Source organism: Bos indicus, chromosome 15, assembly GCF_029378745.1.
Source record: "Bos indicus isolate NIAB-ARS_2022 breed Sahiwal x Tharparkar chromosome 15, NIAB-ARS_B.indTharparkar_mat_pri_1.0, whole genome shotgun sequence".
Classification (NCBI taxonomy): Eukaryota; Metazoa; Chordata; class Mammalia; order Artiodactyla; family Bovidae; genus Bos; species Bos indicus.
In genome coordinates, this window is record NC_091774.1 from 48,064,256 (window position 1) to 48,084,766 (window position 20,511).

At 36.3% G+C, this 20,511-nt stretch overlaps 1 protein-coding gene and 1 pseudogene across 1 annotated transcript; one reads left to right on the forward strand and one right to left on the reverse strand.

Moving 5' to 3' along the window:
• Nucleotides 1–9,719: 9,719 nt before the first annotated feature.
• On the reverse strand, nucleotides 9,720–15,066 carry LOC109568882 (putative olfactory receptor 56B2; annotated as a pseudogene).
• A 4,680-nt stretch (nucleotides 15,067–19,746) lies between these two features.
• On the forward strand, nucleotides 19,747–20,135 carry LOC109569215 (histone H4-like). Its single transcript, XM_019974524.2, has one exon. The coding sequence runs from the start codon at nucleotides 19,761–19,763 to the stop codon at nucleotides 20,070–20,072; it is 312 nt and encodes a 103-aa protein (XP_019830083.2). The 5' UTR covers nucleotides 19,747–19,760; the 3' UTR covers nucleotides 20,073–20,135.
• The last annotated feature ends 376 nt before the right edge of the window (nucleotides 20,136–20,511 follow it).

Sequence of the window (20,511 nt, forward strand, 5' to 3'; positions counted from 1 at the left end):
CTTGTAAGGATGTGTAGGACAGAAGTTAAAAGCACTAATGATGTTTCAGAAGGTTTTATTGACACTCATTCACAGTCAAATTATATAACATACAGGCAACTTCTGATATATTTCTTTTTAATTTTTTTTAACATCAAAAACATTTTGTTTTGGGGTATAGGTGATTAACAATGTTGTGGTAGTTTTAGGTGGACAGTGAAGGAACTCAGTTATACATGTATACCTATATTCATTCTCTCCTCATTTCTTAATATGCAATTACTATATAGGTTGAGACAATGTTTGGATAAAATGATATTGAAACATAAAGTCTTCTATTTTAATTTACAAATATGATAATTAATTTAAATAATGATTATTCAGTAATTTTATGATTAAATAAAAGTGCATCATATGTATTTACACAATTTAATTAACAATTTAATTGTGTGTATATATATAGAGACAGAAACAAAAGAAAAATTTCAACACAGATTTTGTTACACTATCATTTTTTATTGAAGTGGAATACACAAGCCATAAATGGCTATCATTTAAACCTCTGAAATGTAATATTAAGTGACTTTTAGTACTTCTTTTTTTGGATTTTATTTATTTATTTTAATTTTATTTTATTTTTAAACTTTACAATATTGTATAAGTTTTGCCAAATATCGAAATGAATCCGCCACAGGTATAACCACGTTCCCCATCGTGAACCCTCCTCCCACCTCCCTCCCCTACCCTCCCTCTGGGTCGGCCCAGTGCACCAGCCCCAAGCATCCAGTACCGTGCATCCAACCTGGACTGGCGACTCGTTTCATACATGATATTATTCATGTTTCAATGGTATTCTCCCAAATCTCCCCACCCTCTCTCTCTCTCACAGAGTCCATAAGACTGATCTATACATCGGTGTCTCTTTTGCTGTCTCGTACACAGGGTTATTGTTACCATCTTTCTAAATTCCATATATATGCATTAGTATACTGTATTGGTATTTTTCTTTCTGGCTTACTTCACTCTGTATAATAGGTTCCAGTTTCATCCATCTCATTAGAACTGATTCAAATGTATTCTTTTTAATGGCTGAGTAATACTCCATTGTGTATATGTACCACTGCTTTCTTATCCATTCATCTGCTGATGGACATCTAGGTTGCTTCCATGTCCTGGCTATTATAAACAGTGCTGCGATGAACATTGGGATACACGTGTCTCTTTCCCTTCTGGTTTCCTCAGTGTGTATACCCAGCAGTGGGATTGTTGGGTCATAAGGCAGTTCTATTTCCAGTTTTTTAAGGAATCTCCACACTGTTCTCCATAGTGGCTGTATTAGTTTGCATTCCCACCAACAGTGTAAGAGGGTTCCCTTTTCTCCACACCCTCTCCAGCATTTATTGCTTGTAGACATTTGGATTGCAGCCATTCTGACTGGCGTGAAATGGTACCTCATTGTGGTTTTGATTTGCATTTCTCTGATAATGACTGATGTTGAGCATCTTTTCATGTGTTTGTTAGCCATCTGTATGTCTTCTTTGGAGAAATGTCTATTTAGTTCTTTGGCTCATTTTTTGATTGGATCATTTATTTTTCTGGAGTTGAGCTGTAGGAGTTGCTTGTATATTTTTGAGATTAGTTGTTTGTCAGTTGCTTCATTTGTTATTATTTTCTCCCATTCTGAAGGCTGTCTTTTCACCTTCTAATAGTTTCCTGTGTTGTGCAGAAGCTTGTAAGTTTAATTAGGTCCCATTTGTTTATTTTTGCTTTTATTTCCAATATTCTGGGATGTGGGTCATAGAGGATCCTGCTGTGATGTATGTCGGAGAGTGTTTTGCCTATGTTCTCCTCTAGGAGTTTTATAGTTTCTGGTCTTACGTTGAGATCTTTAATCCATTTTGAGTTTATTTTTGTGTAAGGTATTAGAAAGTGTTCTAGTTTCATTCTTTTACAAGTGGTTGACCAGTTTTCCCAGCACCACTTGTTTAAAGAGATTGTCTTTAATCCATTGTACATTCTTGCCTCCTTTGTCAAAGATAAGGTGTCCATATGTGCGTGGATTTATCTCTGGGCTTTCTATTTTGTTCCATTGATCAATATTTCTGTCTTTGTGCCAGTACCATACTGTCTTGATAACTGTGGCTTTGTAATAGAGCCTGAAGTCAGGTAGGTTGATTCCTCCAGTTCCATTCTTCTTTCTCAAGATTGCTTTGGTTATTCGAGGTTTTTTGTATTTCCATACAAATTGTGAAATTATTTGTTCTAGCTCTGTGAAGAATACCGTTGGTAGCTTGATAGGGATTGCATTGAATCTATAAATTGCTTTGGGTAATGTACTCATTTTCACTATATTGATTCTTCCAATCCATGAACATGGTATATTTCTCCATCTGTTAGTGTCCTCTTTGATTTCTTTCACCAGTGTTTTATAGTTTTCTATATATAGGTCTTTAGTTTCTTTAGGTAGATATATTCCTAAGTATTTTATTCTTTCCGTTGCAATGGTGAATGGAATTGTTTCCTTAATTTCTCTTTCAGTTTTCTCATTATTAGTGTATAGGAATGCAAGGGATTTCTGTGTGTTGATTTTTATATCCTGCACCTTTACTATAATCATTGATTAGTTCTAGTAATTTTCTGGTGGAGTCTTTAGGGTTCTCTATGTAGAGGATCCTGTCATCTGCAAACAGCGAGAGTTTTACTTCTTCTTTTCCAATTTGGATTCCTTTTATTTCTTTTTCTGCTCTGATTGCTGTGGCCAAAACTTCCAAAACTATGTTGAATAGTAATGGTGAAAGTGGGCACCCTTGTCTTGTTCCTGACTTTAGAGGAAATGCTTTCAATTTTTCACCATTGAGGATAATGTTTGCTTGGTCATATACAGCTTTTATTATGTTGAGGTATGTTCCTTCTATTCCTGCTTTCTGGAGAGTTTTTATCATAAATGGATGTTGAATTTTGTCAAAGGTTTTCTCTGCATCTATTGAGATAATCATATGGTTTTTGTTTTTCAATTTGTTAATGTGGTGTATTACATTGATTGATTTGCGGATATTGAAGAATCCTTGCATCCCTGCGATAAAGCCCACTTGGTCATGGTGTATGATCTTTTTAACGTATTGTTGGATTCTGATTGCTAGAATTTTGTTAAGGATTTTTGCATCTATGTTCATCAGTGATATTGGCCTGTAGTTTTCTTTTTTTGTGGGGTCTTTGTCAGGTTTTGGTATTAGGGTGATGGTGGCCTCGTAGAATGAGTTTGGAAGTTTACCTTCCTCTGCAATTTTCTGGAAGAGTTTGAGCAGGATAGGTGTGAGCTCTTCTCTAAATTTTTGGTAGAATTCAGCTGTGAAGCCGTCTGGACCTGGGCTTTTGTTTGCTGGAAGATTTTTGATTACAGTTTCAATTTCCATGCTTGTGATGGGTCTGTTAAGATTTTCTATTTCTTCCTGTTCCAGTTTTGGAAAGTTGTACTTTTCTAAGAATTTGTCCATTTCTTCCACGTTGTCCATTTTATTGGCATATAATTGTTGATAGTAGTCTCTTATGATCCTTTGTATTTCTGTGTTGTCTGTTGTGATCTCTGCATTTTCATTTCTAATTTTATTGATTTGATTTTTCTCCCTTTGTTTCTTGATGAGTCTGGCTAATGGTTTGTCAATTTTATTTATCCTTTCAAAGAATCAGCTTTTGGCTTTGTTGATTTTTGCTATGGTCTCTTTTGTTTCTTTTGCATTTATTTCTGCCCTAATTTTTAAGATTTCTTTCCTTCTACTAACCCTGGGGTTCTTCATTTCTTCCTTTTCTAGTTGCTTTAGGTGTAGAGTTAGGTTATTTATTGGACTTTTTTCTTGTTTCTTTAGGTATGCCTGTATTGCTATGAACCTTCCCCTTAGGACTGCTTTTAAAGTGTCCCACAGGTTTTGAGTTGTTGTGTTTTCATTTTCATTCGTTTCTATGCAAATTTTGATTTCTTTTTTGATTTCTTCTGTGATTTGTTGGTTATTCACCAGCGTGTTGTTCAGCCTCCATATGTTGGGATTTTTAATAGTTTTTCTCCTGTAATTGAGATCTAATCTTACTGCATTGTGGTCAGAAAAGATGCTTGGAATGTTTTCTATTTTTTTGAATTTACCAAGGCTAGATTTATGGCCCAGGATGTGATCTATCCTGGAGAAGGTTCCATGTGCACTTGAGAAAAAGGTGAACTTCATTGTTTTGGGATGAAATGTCCTATAGATATCAATTAGGTCTAACTGGTCTATTGTATCGTTTAACGTTTGTGTTTCCTTGTTAATTTTCTGTTTAGTTGATCTATCCATAGGTGTGAGTGGGGTATTAAAGTCTCCCACTATTATTGTGTTATTGTTAATTTCTCCTTTCATACTTGTTAGCATTTGTCTTACATACTGCGGTGCTCCCGTGTTGGGTGCATATATATTTATAATTGTTATATCTTCTTCTTGGATTGATCCTTTGATCATTAGGTAGTGACCTTCTTTGTCTCTTTTCACAGCCTTTGTTTTAAAGTCTATTTTATCTGATATAAGTATTGCTACTCCTGCTTTCTTTTGGTCCCTATTTGCATGAAAAATCTTTTTCCAGCCCTTCACTTTCAGTCTGTATGTGTCCCCTGTTTTGAGGTGGGTCTCTTGTAGGCAACATATGTAGGGGTCTTGTTTTTGTATCCATTCAGCCAGTCTTTGTCTTTTGGTTGGGGCATTCAACCCATTTACATTTAAGGTAATTACTGATAAGTATGATCCCGTTTCCATTTACTTTATTGTTTTGGGTTCGAGTTTATACACTGTTTTTGTGTTTCCTGTCTAGAGAATATCCTTTAGTATTTGTTGGAGAGCTGGTTTGGTGGTGCTGAATTCTCTCAGCTTTTGCTTGTCTGAGAAGCTTTTGATTTCTCCTTCATATTTGAATGAGATCCTTGCTGGGTACAATAATCTGGGCTGTAGGTTATTTTCTTTCATCACTTTAAGTATGTCTTGCCATTCCCTCCTGGCTTGAAGAGTTTCTATTGAAAGATCAGCTGTTATCCTAATGGGAATTCCCTTGTGTGTTATTTGTTGTTTTTCCCTTGCTGCTTTTAATATTTGTTCTTTGTGTTTGATCTTTGTTAATTTGATTAATATGTATCTTGGGGTGTTTCGCCTTGGGTTTATCCTGTTTGGGACTCTCTGGGTTTCTTGGACTTGGGTGATTATTTCCTTCCCCATTTTAGGGAAGTTTTCAACTATTATCTCCTCAAGTATTTTCTCATGGTCTTTCTTTTTGTCTTCTTCTTCTGGGACCCCTATGATTTGAATGTTGTAGCATTTAATATTGTCCTGGAGGTCTCTGAGTTTGTCCTCATTTCTTTTAATTCGTTTTTCTTTTATCCTCTCTGATTCATTTATTTCTACCATTCTATCTTCTAATTCACTAATCCTATCTTCTGCCTCTGTTATTCTACTATTTGTTGCCTCCAGAGTGTTTTTAATTTCATTTATTGCATTATTTATTTTATATTGACTCTCTTTTATTTCTTCTAGGTCCTTGTTAAACTTTTCTTGCATCTTCTCAATCTTTGTCTCCAAGCTATTTATCTGTGATTCCATTTTGATTTCAAGATTTTGGATCAATTTCACTATCATTATTCGGAATTCTTTATCAGGTAGATTCCCTATCTCTTCGTCTTTTGTTTGGTTTGGTGGGCTTTTATCCTGTTCCTTTGTCTGCTGGGTATTCCTCTGTCTCTTCATCTTGTTTAAATTGCTGAGTTTGGGGTGTCCTTTCTGTATTCTGGCAGTTTGTGGAGTTCTCTTTATTGTGGCATTTCCTCACTGTGTGTGGGTTTGTACAGGTGGCTTGTCAAGGTTTCTTGGTTAGGGAAGCTTGTGTTGGTGTTCTGGTGAGTGGAGCTGTATTTCTTCTCTCTGGAGTGCAATGAAATGTCCAGTAATGAGTTATGGGATGTCTATGGTTTTGGGATGACTTTGGGCTGCCGGTATCTTGGAGCTCAGGGCTGTGTTCCTTGCTGCTGGAGAATTTGCTTGGTATGTCTTGCCCTGAAACTTGTTTCACTCAGAGAGGTTTACAGCATTATATGAAGAAGAGAAGAGTGAGGAGGGAGTTAGAGGTGACCCGAATGAGATGAGGTGGAGTCAATAGAGGAGAGAGTGGGCTATTCAGTAATCTCTTCCTTATGTGCACTCTACAACTGGACCGCTCAGAGTTGTTCACAGAGTTATACAGAAAAGAGAAGAAGGAAGAAGGTGGCAGAGGTGGCCAGGAGGATAAATGGGGGGAATGAAAAGGAGGGAGACAGATCCAGCCAGTAATCAGTTCCCTAAGTGTTCTCCACCGTCTGGAACACACAGAAATTCACAGAGTTGGGTAGAGTAGAGAGGGGTTAGGGAGGAGACACAAGCGACCTAGTGGAGAAAAAGGAGAGTCCAAAGGGAGAGGGAGCAGTTAAGTCGGTAATCTTGCTCCCTAGTGAAAAATGGGTACTGAAGATTGGGTTCTTAAAGGTACAAAATTGGTAACAAATACATAAAAGCAAAAATTTAAAATCTAGAGTAGAGTTTGGAATTTCAAAAATACGATGTTAAAGAAAAGAAGAAGGAAAAGAAAGAGAGAAAAAACGAACAAACAAAAACAAACAAGGTCGCAAAAATTATTCAGAAAATTTAGGTACAAAATTGATAACTAATACCAAAAAGCAAAAGTTAAAAATCTAGAGTAGAGTTTGGAATTTCAAAAATACAATGTTAAAAAAAGAAGAAGAAAAAGAAAGAGAGAGAGAAAAAACAAACAAACAAGAACAAGGTCGCATACATTATATGAAAAAAAAAAAATACAGGTACAAAATTGATAACAAATACCAAAAAGCATAAATTAAAAATCTAGAATAGTTTGGAATTTCAGATATACAATGTTATTTAAAAGAAGAAGAGAAAGAAACAGAGAAAAAGAAAAAATAAAAAAGGGTCACAGAAATTATATAAAAACAAAAACAAACAAAAAAAAACCTATAGGTACAAAATTGATAACAAATACTAAAAAGCTAAAATTAAGAATCTAGAGTAGAGTTTGGAATTTCAAAAATACAATGTTAAAGAAAAGAAGGAAAAAGAAAAAAAAAGGTCAAAAAATTATTAAAAAAATATATATGAAGTTTGCTTTAAAAAAATAGGGTCTTTTTTTTTTTTTTTTTGCAAAGTGGTTATAAAAGTGCAAATTAAAGGAATAATAGAGGACTTAAATTTTTTTTTTTTTAATAGGCTCACTTGTTCAGTCGCACTGAGGGGAGGTAGGGAGGGATGCTGCAACCAAATAACACTGGCGTGTGCTCGCAGTGCCTCAGCCTCACTGGGTCTGCCCCCAGTTCACGGCGCGTGTAGCCTCTCTGCCCACGCTGCTCAGGCTCTAGGTTGCTCCGCCACTAACTATCCGCGGCCCGCCCTGGGCTGCCTGTACTTCCCAGGTCCAAGCCGCTCAGGTTCAGGCACTCGGGTAGTCCTCAGAGGCGCAGACTCTCAGTTGGGCCTGCGTTTTGTGCCCTTCCCAGATCCGAGCAGCTCAGGTGATGAGGTGTTTTGCGCGCGCGATTGCTGCGACTTATCGCCTCCCCACCGCTCGGTTATCTAGTTGTGCACCAGCACACCTTCTCAGGCAGATGTTGACCGTCCAGACCCCCAAGAAGTTTTAGTTAGCAAAGAAGCCTGCTTACAGTTTTATAGATAATGTCTCTCTGGGGCTGCGATTGTCCCCTTCCGGCTCTGGCTGCCTATCACCGGAGGGGGATGGTCTGCCGCCGGCTATCTCTGTTCAGTCCTTTATTCCGTGCGTGGGCCTGGTGGTGTCATAGGTTAGGGCTGGCTTTTCGCGTGGTAGATATCCCACAGTCTGGTTTGCTAGCCCAAATTATTTCGCTCAGATAGTGCTCGGGGTATTCAGGCCAGATTCTTGCGATGCAGGCCGCGCCGCGCCTCCCTGCCCAGCCCCTGCTTGCTAATGGCGTATGCAGGCATCTGCGCTGCATCTCCGCTGGGGGAGTTACCGTAGGGCTCGCAATGTGGGGGTTTTAATTATTTATTTTTCCTCCCTGTTATGTTGACCTCTGTGCTTCCAAAGCTCGGCACAGATTCAGCAGTGAGAAGGTTTCCTGGTGTTTGGAAACTTCTTTCTTTTTAAGACTCCCTTCCCGAGTCGGAACTCCGTCCCTCCCTCTTTTGTCCCTTTTTTTGTCTTTTATATTTTTCCCTACCTCCTTTCGAAGACTTGGGTTGCTTTTCTGGGTGCCTGATGTCCTCTGCTGGCTTTCAGAAGTTGTTTTGTGGAATTTACTCGGCGTTTAAATGTTCTTTTGATGAATTTGTGGGGGAGAAAATGTTCTCCCTGTCCTACTCCTCTGCCATCTTAGCTCCTCCTCCCACTTTTAGTACTTTTAAAATGTTGTGCAACCATCACCAATATCTGATTTCAGGACATTTCAATTGCATAAAAAGAAAACTCCATAACCATTAATCAGTCACCACCTATGGATCTATTCCTCTGATCCCTTCCAACATCTAGTATGTTTTTTGATTCACTGGATTATCTATGCCAGTAATTGATTTGATGGAACTGAAATCATATTGCAGTGATCTTTAGTGTTTGCTTTTTTAAAATTAGCATAGTGTTTGCAAAGTTCATCTGTGAAAGGGCATACATCTGTACTTCATCCTTTCATGAATGAATAATAATCCTTATTATGGGTATGCTTCACTTTGTTTATCCATTAAAGAAATGATGGATATTTGAATTCTTTCCAATTTTTCACTAATAATGATGCTATGAATATTTGTGTATAAATGTTGTTGCTACTCTTGTATTAAGTTATTCTGCTTATATACTTAGGAGTTTAATTTCTGTCATATGGTAATTGTGTTTCAAACTTTGTGTAATTGTCTAACAGTTTCTCACACCTCAATGTGATTTTTACATACCCTCTAGTATATATAAGAAGTTTAATGTTTCCAGAAAATTGCCAATCTCTGTTAAATTAAAAAATACAGCCATTTTATTGTATATAGTGGTATCTTGTGGTTTTGATTTGAATTCAGTGATGCTCAGCATCTTTTCATATGTGTGTTGGATGTTGCACATCTTTATAGAAACGTCTATTGGAGTCCGTTTTCCATTTAAAGAATAGAAGACACATTAGAAAGCAAAGATGCAAATATCTAGAATAAGTTGTACTCTATTAGTAATTGCATGAAATGTACATGCGTTCAGTTCAGTTCAGTTCAGTCACTCTGTCGTGTCCGACTCTTTGCGACCCCATGAATCGCAGCATGCCAGGCCTCCCTGTCCATGAGTTAGACACTCTCATTAAAAAGAAAAGATTGTCAGATATCTACTCTAACCATCCCTATACAACATTGTCCAGAATTTCTAGCCAGGGCAGCGAGATACAAAAATGAAATGTATATTCCATTTGTCTCACCCTGGCTTCCTTGATTCAGTCTGCATAATTGTGCTATTGTTCTTTTTTTTTTTTTTTCTTTTGGATGAAGGTCTTTCTTGACAAACATGATAAAGTATTAGTTTCACTCCTTTTTTTGAAATTTCATTAATTGCGTGTGATTCCTTATATTAATTAAAAATGGTTTGTATTCTTTAGAACTTCTGTCATCTGCAGTCCTTGAGAATGTAATGAACACAGATGAAGGAAAATTTGAAAGATGTGCATCCTCTCCAAGTTAGTTGTCTTTGAAGTCCAGTTTAAGAAGTTTATATAAGCCCTGTCTGAGCTCCTTGTTCTTGAGTGCATAGACCATGGGATTGAGGGCAGGAGGAATAACATTATGGAGTACATTGAGTAGAACTGGGATGAGGGGAACTGTCATTGCTGCACTGTGGGTGATAGAAATGACAATAATGACTGTGTAGAAGAAAAGAATTAGGATGAGGTGGGAAGTGCAGGTACTTAAGGCCTTGGATCCAGATTCTGCTGAGTTCAACTTCAAAACAGATTGAAGTATCAAGGCATATGATAAAATAATCAAACCCAAATCACTTCCCATGAGTGTCCATGCCAGAAGTAGCTGGTAGATACTCTTGACTGTCTTGTCATCATCACAAGATAGGCTAGTGACTCCAAGATTTGAGCAAAGACAGTGCTCAATGTGGTTCTTTGAGCAGTACTGTCTCTGAGCTGCAAACACAGGAATTGGGATAGTAGTTAGGCTATTTCTGAGCGCCATGAACACAGTTGCTTTGACCACAAAGGAGCCAGTAATTATCGATGGATAGCATAGTGGTCAACAAATGGCTACATATCTATCTATAGCCATGCAAACAAAGATGCCTGATTCCATGGCCACAAAACAGTGTATAGCATACATCTGTATAAAGCACTGAGGGAAACTGATGGCTTTTGAATTAAACCACAAGATTGCCAAAATCTTGGGCATGATGGTGGTAGCCAGACCCATGTCTACTACAGCCAGGATGCCCAGGAAATAATACCTAGGCTGGTGCAATGTTGCCTCCTTATTGATAATGATCAAGATAAGGATGTTGGCGCTGAGAGCTAAGAGGTAGAGCAGAGCCAGGGGCAGGGTAGCCAGTGTTGCCAGCTGTGAATGCCTGGGAATCCCAAAAGAATGAACTCAGAGACCTGGAACTTTGGGCTGTTGAAGTTGCTGAGATCCTGGGACTTCACTAAGTGAAGAAGTAGAGAGTTATTTTCTTAATAATTTCTCTGACTGACAATATTTGAAAAGGCATTATCCAGGTTCATAATATCAAAGATATCATAATATCAAAGAACATCAAAGGAGAATTCATTATCTTTATTATTCTCATTGTAGCACTAACATTTCTTGGACAAACAGGAACTGTGGTAACACATTCTTTATTGTCAACTTGGCTAATGATCAGAAAAATGATATATATAGGCAAGTCATATTTTTCCACCTCTCATAGCAGAGGACTAGAACATTAAAGGAAATCAGGACCTTGTCATGATCTTCAGTCTTGTAAGTCATGGAAGTTGGACAAGATGAAAGTCCTCTGAAAGTAGTCTATTTCCTGACTGACTTTGCTAATGGGTTGTTTTCTGTAGAGACCAAATAAATAGTCTCAGAGTAGTGGATTTTATGCATGTAGTCATTTTAGATAAAATATTAGTCTATATTTAATAAATTAAAAAAAACCTACTTTTCAAGGATTTGAGAATGAATACATTTGAATCAGTTCTAATGAGGTGGATGAAACTGGAGCCTATTATACAGAGTGAATTAAGCCAGAAAGAAAAACACCAATACAGTATATTAACACATATATATGGAATTTAGAAAGATGGTAGTGATAACCCTGTATGCGAGACAGCAAAAGAGACACAGATGTATAGAACAGTCTTTTGGACTCTGTGGGAGAGGGAGAGGGTGGGATGATTTGGGAGAATGGCATTGAAACATTTATAATATCATATAAGAAATGAATCGCCAGTCCAGGTTCGATGCTGGATACAGGATGCTTGGGGCTGGTGCACTGGGACGACCCAGAGGGATGGTATGGGGAGGGAGGAGGGAGGGGGGTTCAAGATGGGGAACACGTTACACCCATGGTGGATTCATGTTGATGTATGGCAAAACCAATACAATATTGTAAAGTAATTAACCTCCAATGAAAATAAATAAATTTATATAAAAAATAAAATAAATAAATAAAATGATTTTTCTACTCTAAAAATAAAATAAAGTACTCAGAAATGTCATTACTTTGAATTAAAATATATGAGTTCACGTAGCATATCTGTTTTATAGCAAGAAAAATGATGTCTAAAATGTTAACAATCTGTGTAAAACCAAGCAACAATGAAAGAGAGAAAAATGGCTTGGAAATCTCAGTATGTTTAAGCCCAGTTGTCTCTTCTTTTGAGTAATTTTTCCCTATTCCAACATCTATTTGCTTCTTAGAGTAGTGTAGACATTCACATTATAACTATTAAAGCAGACAAAAAAACAAATAAAAGAAACTAACCAAACTGGTGAGTTTGAGGTAAATATTTTTTCAGAAGTTCTGCTAAAATCAAGTAACTCTATATCTAATACCCTTCCTACATATGATATTTGTTAGTGTTTTATTGTAAAATGGAAACGATACTGTTTATATGTATTTATACCAGATGTGTTAATTATTATTTACTTTCCTTTAAGAATTTCATATATTAAAGATATAAGTACAGAATATTTTTAAAATTTTGTTGAGAGTTATAGTTTAAACAGAGGAACAGTGTTGATGTAAACTTTGTGGGTATATTTAGCTTAACCCAGATAATGGCATTCTATTCTATTCAAAACATAACAGACTCTGGAAATTAATGAAGAAGACGGAACTATAAATTTTTATCTTAATGAAATACAGCAAACAGTATTTTACCAAATATTCTAAACATCAAATTAAAAATATTTGAGTTTGAAATGAAGGGATAAATTTAATACATCTTTCTAAAACTGTCAAGATCCTATAGTAATCTAGAGAGATACTCTATAGGCAATTGTTACAGTGACTTCAATCTGGCATTTTAACACCCAAATCTGAACAGAAAAATGATCTTAAGCATGATATATGGGTTCTTAATAGTGAGATTGCTTCATCAACTTAGAGCAACGAAATAGCTTTCACTTTACTAAAATGAGCAATTAGAAAGCCTGTTTTTATTGTCTAAAGAAGGAAAAAAAGACGTGTTAAAGCCTAGATCATTAAGTTAGTATATATATCTCCTGAAGAAACCAAGGCATGATGTATTTGCCATTTATATTACTGGTTTATTCTGAGAGACTGACACTGAACAGGCACTCAGTATATATTAGTTATGTAAATAAATATTGAAGGAGGATTATACAGGTTACATGTTCATGATTTTTTGTATTATTGATGAGGAGGTTAGAGCCATTGACAGATGAGTATGTTAAATATGTAAAGGAACAATAGTAGGGTGGGCGGAGCAGAAATAATCATGTCAAACAATAAAGGGTTAGAAGAAATAATGACTATTTTATCAGAGCCAAATGAAGCAAAAAATAAAACCATGAATATTAGAAAAAAAACATGAAAAAGACAACTCACACATATCTCTAAACACAATAATTGCTGTGGAGTATGCTTGTTGATTAAAATAGGCTTTCTGAGGTTAAATTTTAAAAAGTTATATAGTATTTATTTTAAAAATCACTTAAAATACAAAGTTTGAAAACATATAGAATGAAAAAAATTCTTAAATAAAACTAAATAAAACTTAAATAAACTTAAATAAAACTAGTGATATCAACATTGGATATTTTAGAGAAAATAATTCAGTTAAAATGATAATTACACAATGATGAGAGGAATGGTTCAACAAAACAATATAGTATTTGTGCCTTGCCTGAATCTAAACACATAACTTCAACCTGAAAGAAATACAAGTAGAGAATTAAAAGTCAAAATTAAGGTAAAAAATTTAAAAATACTATTTCTTAAAATGAATGGGTAATCCTAAAATGGCAATGATATAGATTTGACAGCACTAACAGCAATTTTGTACTAAAAAGTTTATGTATAAACCTACACAAAAAAATATGAGATTACAGAGCATTTTAAGCATAAAAGTAAGCCATGCTCTGATTATAAGTGAGAAGTAAAAAAGAATGAATTATATATTTACAAGACAGAGACCGACTCAAAGATCTTGAAATCAAGCTTTATAGGTACTTAAAGGGAAAAGGAGAAGTCAATGGCACCCCACTCCAATACTCTTGCCTGGAAAATCAAATGGATGGAGAAGCCTGGTGGGCTGCAGTCCATGGGGTCGCTAAGAGTCGGACATGACTGAAGCGACTTAGCAGCAAAGGAGGAATGTGGGAGGAAGGGATAAATGGAGAGATTGGAATTAAAATACACATATTATTATATACAAAAGGGCTTCCCTGGTGGCTCAGCTGGTAAAGAATCTGCCTGCAATGCAGGAGACCCTGGTTCAATTCCTTGGTCAGGAAGATATCCCAGAGAAAGGATATACCCACTCCAGTATTTTTGGGCTTCCCTGGTGGCTCAGATGGTAAAAAATCTTCCTGCAATGTGGGAGACCAGGGTTCGATCCCTGGGTTGCGAGGATCCTCTGGAAGAGGACACGGTAACCCACTCCAGTATTCTTGCCTGGAGATTCCGCACAGACTTGGGAGCCTGGTGGGCTACAGTCCATAGCGTCGCAGAGTCGGACATGACTGAATGACTAAGCACAGTACTGCACTATATATAAAACAGACAACTAACAAGTACCTATTTATAGCACAGAGAACTCTACTCAATAATCTCTAATAACCTATATGGGAAAAAAATCTGAAAAAGAATATATATATAGTATTGTCCCATGTGGGGCTAATGGTAAAGAACCCACCTGCCAATGCAGGAGACTCAGGAAAGATGCAGTTTTGATACCTGGGTTGGGAAGATCGCCTGGAGGAGGAATGGCAAACTACTCCAGTATTCTTGCCTGTAAAATTCCATGCACAGAGGAGCCTGGTAGGCCCCAATCCGTGGGGTCGCAAAGAGTCAGACGCCACTGTGCGCCAACACTTTTATATATATGTGTAATTGATTCAGTTTGCTGTACACCTGAAGCTAACAGACATTGTAAATCAACTATACTTCAATAAAAATATGAAAAAACCATCTGATTTGAAAAAACAAGAATTAACATAATAAAGATCACAAATCAAAACTTCAAAAAAAATCGATATCAAAGAGACAAAATATTATAAATGCATATATATGAAAAGCTTTAGTAACAATATGAAATAATAAATGGATCAAATGTAAATAATAATGAAAATCACAAAAGGTAATGAATAGTAAAACGATGAGAAACAAAACTTGAGAGATATAGTTAAACTGATATCTCATGCATCTATAACCTAAAAGAGTATATTACAAACAAAAATGTTTATGCTTTAGAATAATTACTTCATACAGGAATTCAAATAACTATCTTCAGTATGGGCTTCCTTGGTGGCTCTGTGGTAAAGAATCGCCTACCAATACAGGAGATGCGGGTTTCATCCCGAATCAGGAAGATTCCCCTGAAAATTATATGGCAACTCACTCCAAAATTCTTGCCTGGGATATCCCATAGATATAGAAGCCTGGCGGGCTACAGTCCATGGAGTCACAAAAGAGTCAGACATGACTTGGTGACTAAACAATAGCAACAAACTTAAATATAAAGAGAGAAAACAGAATAAAAATAAAACGTTAAACTACTGGAATTTTTAAAAATTTAACAAGAAATCTAAAGAATGAAAGATTTTATTAAAGAGAGTCATAAACTACTAAGAAAGTATTCAATTGAAAACAAAGGTAAAAAATTGGGACATGGCATGTAAAAATTATTTTATAATGCTGTACAATGAAATGAATCATTTTATGACTCAAGATTGAACATTTAGGGTTTGTAAAATATTTTAAAGTTGTAATATTTTAAAAACTTATTTTATAACTAACAAAAATATTTTATTAGTTGTAATTCATTACATTAAAAAAATTAAGGGAAAATGTATGTAGGGTACTGTAAAAGGTATATTGGATATTTTTATGTCTTCCACTCATTTTTGGGGGGGAGGGGGTAAAATAGACACAGACGTGAGAGTGTTAGTTGATCAGTCATGTCCTACTCTTGAGTCCGACCCTTTGCAACCCCTGGGACTGCAGCTCCTTTGTCCATGGGTTTCCCAGGCAATAAAACTGGAGTGAGTAGACATTCCCTTCTCCAGGGCATCTTCTAGACCCAGGGTTGCATTGCAGGCAGAATCTTTACCATCTGAGCCACCAGAGAAGCCCCCAAATAGGCATAAAACAAGATTTATTATCTTAACTATTTTTAAGGGTACAGTTCAGTGCCGATAGATATATTTCCCTTCTATAACCATTACCATCATTCATCTCCTGACTCTTTCCATCTTGTAAAACTGAAATCCTGTACTATCAAAAAATAACTCTACATTCTCTCCTCCTCAAATCCCCTAGAAACTATCATTACATTTTTTATCTTTATGATTTTGACCCTTCAAAATATCAGAGTGGAATCACAGAGCATTTGTCTTTTCCTTACTGGCGTTATATCCTCAAGTTTTATCCTTTGTGTAGCACATTACAGAATTCCCTCCCTTTTTAAAGATAAATAACATTCCACCGTGTGTGTGTGTGTGTGTGTGTGTGTGTGTTTATTTTGTGTGTATAACACATTTCTATTATCCATTTATTGATTGCTGGACAGGGGATTCTTCCATGCTTTAGCTATTGTGAATAATGCTGCTATAAACATGGGTGTACAAATATGTATTCAAGACCTTGTTTTCAATTATTTTGGATATATAGTCAAAGGTGGAATTGCTGGATTATATGGTAAACTTATTTTAAAATTTTTGAGAAACTGCTTTCTGCTAAATTTTTCTGTGAACTAAATTTCTCTAAAATATAAAGTATATTAAAAAACTTTTTAAATTTTAAAGGAAAAATCAATATGGCAAGATATATCAGTGAGATGTTTGATTTTATCTATTTATTCTTACAAATTAAATTTAAACCAGGCAAAAAGGGAACTTTTGTAATATTCATTATACAGCAAAATTTAAAAATTACCTATTTAAGGAACAAGGCCTCCCTGATAACTCATTTGGTCAAGAATCTGCCTGTAATGCAAGAGATTCTGGTTCAATTCCTGGGTCAAGAAGATCTGCTGGAGATGGATAGGCAACTCACTCCAAGTATTCTTGGGCTTCCCTTGTGGCTCAGCTGGTAAGAAATCCACCTGCAATGCAGGGGACCTTGGTTCTATCCTTGGATTGGGAAGGTCCCCTGGAGAAGACTACCCATTCCAGTATTCTGGCCTGGAGAATTCCATGGGGTGCCCATCATCTCAATTCCTATTCAATATAATTGAGATCTAAAAGTAATGGATTTGTAAGAACATATGCACACACTCCCAGCTTGCAGCTTAGAAAATGTAATGACCTAGAAAAAATACCAAAAAATTTTAGGACAAAGCTTTTTATTTATTTATTTTTTTTAAATTTTATTTTATTTTTAAACTTTACATAATTGTATTAGTTTTGCCAAATATCAAAATGAATCCGCCACAGGTATACATGTGTTCCCCATCCTGAACCCTCCTCCCTCCTCCCTCCCCATACCATCCCTCTGGGTCATCCCAGTGCACTAGCCCCAAGCATCCAGTATCGTGCATCAAACCTGGACTGGCAACTCGTTTCTTACATGATATTTTACATGTTTCAATGCCATGTATAGAACAGTCTTATGGACTCTGTTGGAGAGGGAGAGGACAAAGCTTTTTAAACATGAAAAATGGTTTGGAAAACTGGATTATGTTTATTTATCCACTGATATGTGCTAAATATTAATATTCCATCTTGCCTGGAGAGTAGGAGAAATTATGCCCTTTCAATTATACACTTGAATGTGTTATTCTTTCAGTTCAGCAAAAATTCAAATATTTTTGATGAAAATGTAGCTCTATGTGGTCCTATGAATGGAAAATTTGATTAAGCCTCTAGGATCCTCTGTTCTAATCTATAAAATAATATTCATTTCTAGCTACAGGGGTTGGGAGAAGAATTAAGTTATATTCAAATCCTTAGTTACAGTACTTGTAAGGCAGAATGACAATTAAATATTTATATAGTCAATTTAAATGGGGTCCTAAATATCTGTTTCCTCAGTCAAGACAGTACCCATCAAGATCTGATACCATGATATTTCATAGAAGTCAAAAAGGTAAGAAAAAAAAGTGCGTGATTATCCACAGAAACTCAGTGGAATTGGAGCATGATGGCTTCAGATACAGCCAGCTAAAATGTGGGCTTGGAAAATTTCATGAAAAATTTTACAGATAAAAAGTAATAAAATTAAGAAAACACTGGATATGACTCTAAAGAATATTGGTATTAATATACTTTACCATAATTTTTTTATATATCAGGACATAGTGATTATGGAAAATTCTAATATTTTGACATGTCAAGGTCAAAAACATATTTCAATATTTAGGTTAATTTCACACAGAGTGCACTTCATAATTTCTATAGCGACACTGAAGGATTATTACACAGATACTCCCATCACAAATGAATCCTTCTACAAGACAACCCCAAATTGCTGCAAAAGATGAAAAGACTGGCTCTGGCCCCAACAATGTACTTACAGTGGGGGTACTGTACTTGACTCATCTTAAGTAGGAAGTATTGTACTCAACTTGTATAGTCAAATTTCAGTATACTAGCAACTGGCTTACAACTAATGCAGATGGATTCTAGATTGTAAGACAGATGGGTTCAGGATGGGGAACACATGTATACCTGTGGTGGATTCATTTTGATATTTGGCAAAACTAATAAACTAATGTAAAGTTTAAAAATAAAATAAAATAAAAAAAACAGCAAAAAAAAAAAAGACAGATGGAGATAAACTCAAGGGGCCTACTGTAATGGAAAGAAAGCCAATTCCCTGGAGTTGTAAACGCTAAGTCAGACTGACATAGTCAAATCCAGGTGAATGTGGTAATTAGGGATAAGTATTAATGTCTTGCCATTTAGCTAACTTCCTAATTTGAGTTTGATGCACTTTTATTAAAACAAGCACAAATGTGTTGAAATATCTATGTTTTAGAATAGCTTTGTCTTTATAGAAAGCCTTTTGGAAAGAAATTTTGAAGGAAAAGTGGAATGTGATATCTCTTCCTCCTTGCATATGTACTTTAAGTTTTATATATACAGAAATTGCAGAGGGATTCTCTCTCAATTTGTCTCTCTAGAACTGGTCCAATTTTAAATGGAAGAAGAGCATCCAAAAGTAATTGGCTTGGTGAGCTCTCAGTATAAGTAAATGAGAAACTACCTGAAAACAGACTTGACATTCTTGCACCATGTTGCACGTAACTCAGAAAAATAACTACCGAAAAATAAATAATGGAATAAAATAGAAAGCTCAGAGATAAATCCATGCACATATGGACACCTTATCTTTGACAAAGGAGGCAAGAATGTACAATGGATTAAAGACAATCTCTTTAACAAGTGGTGCTGGGAAAACTGGTCACCACTTGTAAAAGAATGAAACTAGAACACTTTCTAACACCACACACAAAAGTAAACTCAAAATGGATTAAAGATCTCAACGTAAGACCAGAAACTATAAAACTCCTAGAGGAGAACATAGGCAAAACTCTCCGACATACATCACAGCAGGATCCTCTATGACCCACCTCCCAGAATATTGGAAATAAAAGCAAAAATAAACAAATGGGACCTAATTAAACTTAAAAGCTTCTGTTGGCACATTTTTAAATGTATATTTTCTATGTGTGTTTTAGTCAGTCATGTCTGACTCTTTGTGACCCCACATAGTGTATCTGCCAGGGTCCTCTGCCCATGGAATTCTCCAGGCAAGAATACTGGAGTGGTTTGCCATGACTTCCTCCAGGGGATCTTCCAGTGATTGAACTCAGATCTCCTACATTGCAGTTGCTTCTTACCATCTGAGCTACCAGGGAAGCCCATGTATTTGCTATATGTATATACTGGAAAAGGAAATGGCAACCCACCCCAGTATTCTTTTCCGGAGAATCCCATGGACAGAGGAGCCTGGCAGGCTACTATCCATGAGGTCACAAGAGTCAGATACGACTTAGCGACTAAAGAGAAAGAGACAGAGTTGCTGTTGGGTTTACTTTTCGTGAAACCATGTCTGGACGCGGCAAAGGCGGCAAAGGTCTGGGGAAAGGCGGCGCTAAGCGCCACCGTAAGGTTCTGCGCGACAACATCCAGGGCATCACTAAACCTGCTATCCGCCGCCTGGCTCGTCGTGGTGGTGTGAAGCGCATCTCTGGGCTCATCTACGAAGAGACCCGCGGGGTCCTAAAAGTGTTTCTGGAGAACGTGATCCGGGACGTGGTCACCTACACCGAGCATGCCAAGCGGAAGACAGTCACCGCTATGGACGTGGTCTACGCTCTCAAGCGCCAGGGCCGTACTCTCTACGGCTTTGGCGGTTAAGCTTTCCAGTTTGCTCTCAGGAGCTTGATTTCAACCAAAGGCCCTTTTCAGGGCCAAAAAAAAAAAAAAAAGAGAAAGAGACAGATGTATATACATGGGCTTCTGTATTGACAAAAGTTCTGGTAATACCTACCGAAAAATAAATTGTACCATTTTAAATTGATGTTAAATGATAAGTAAATTATTTTAACCACTTTCCATATATAGAGAGAGACATATATACATACATAAAGACACAGAACAGTCTTTTTTTTTGCATTTTATCATTTTTTTATTGAAGTGAAATTCACATGCCACATAAAATAGCACTCAAAAATGCAAAACTGAGTACCCTTTGGTACATTCAAAGTGCTGCACAACCGTCAGCACAATACTGTTTCAAAACATTTCCATTACCTCTGTAGCATTAATCAGTAACTGCTTATTAATTTGTCACTTC

Coding starts and splice junctions, on each gene's coding strand:
- LOC109569215 (XM_019974524.2), top strand. CDS start 19,761: ATGTCTGGACGCGGCAAAGGCGGCAAAGGTCTGGGGAAAGGCGGCGCT.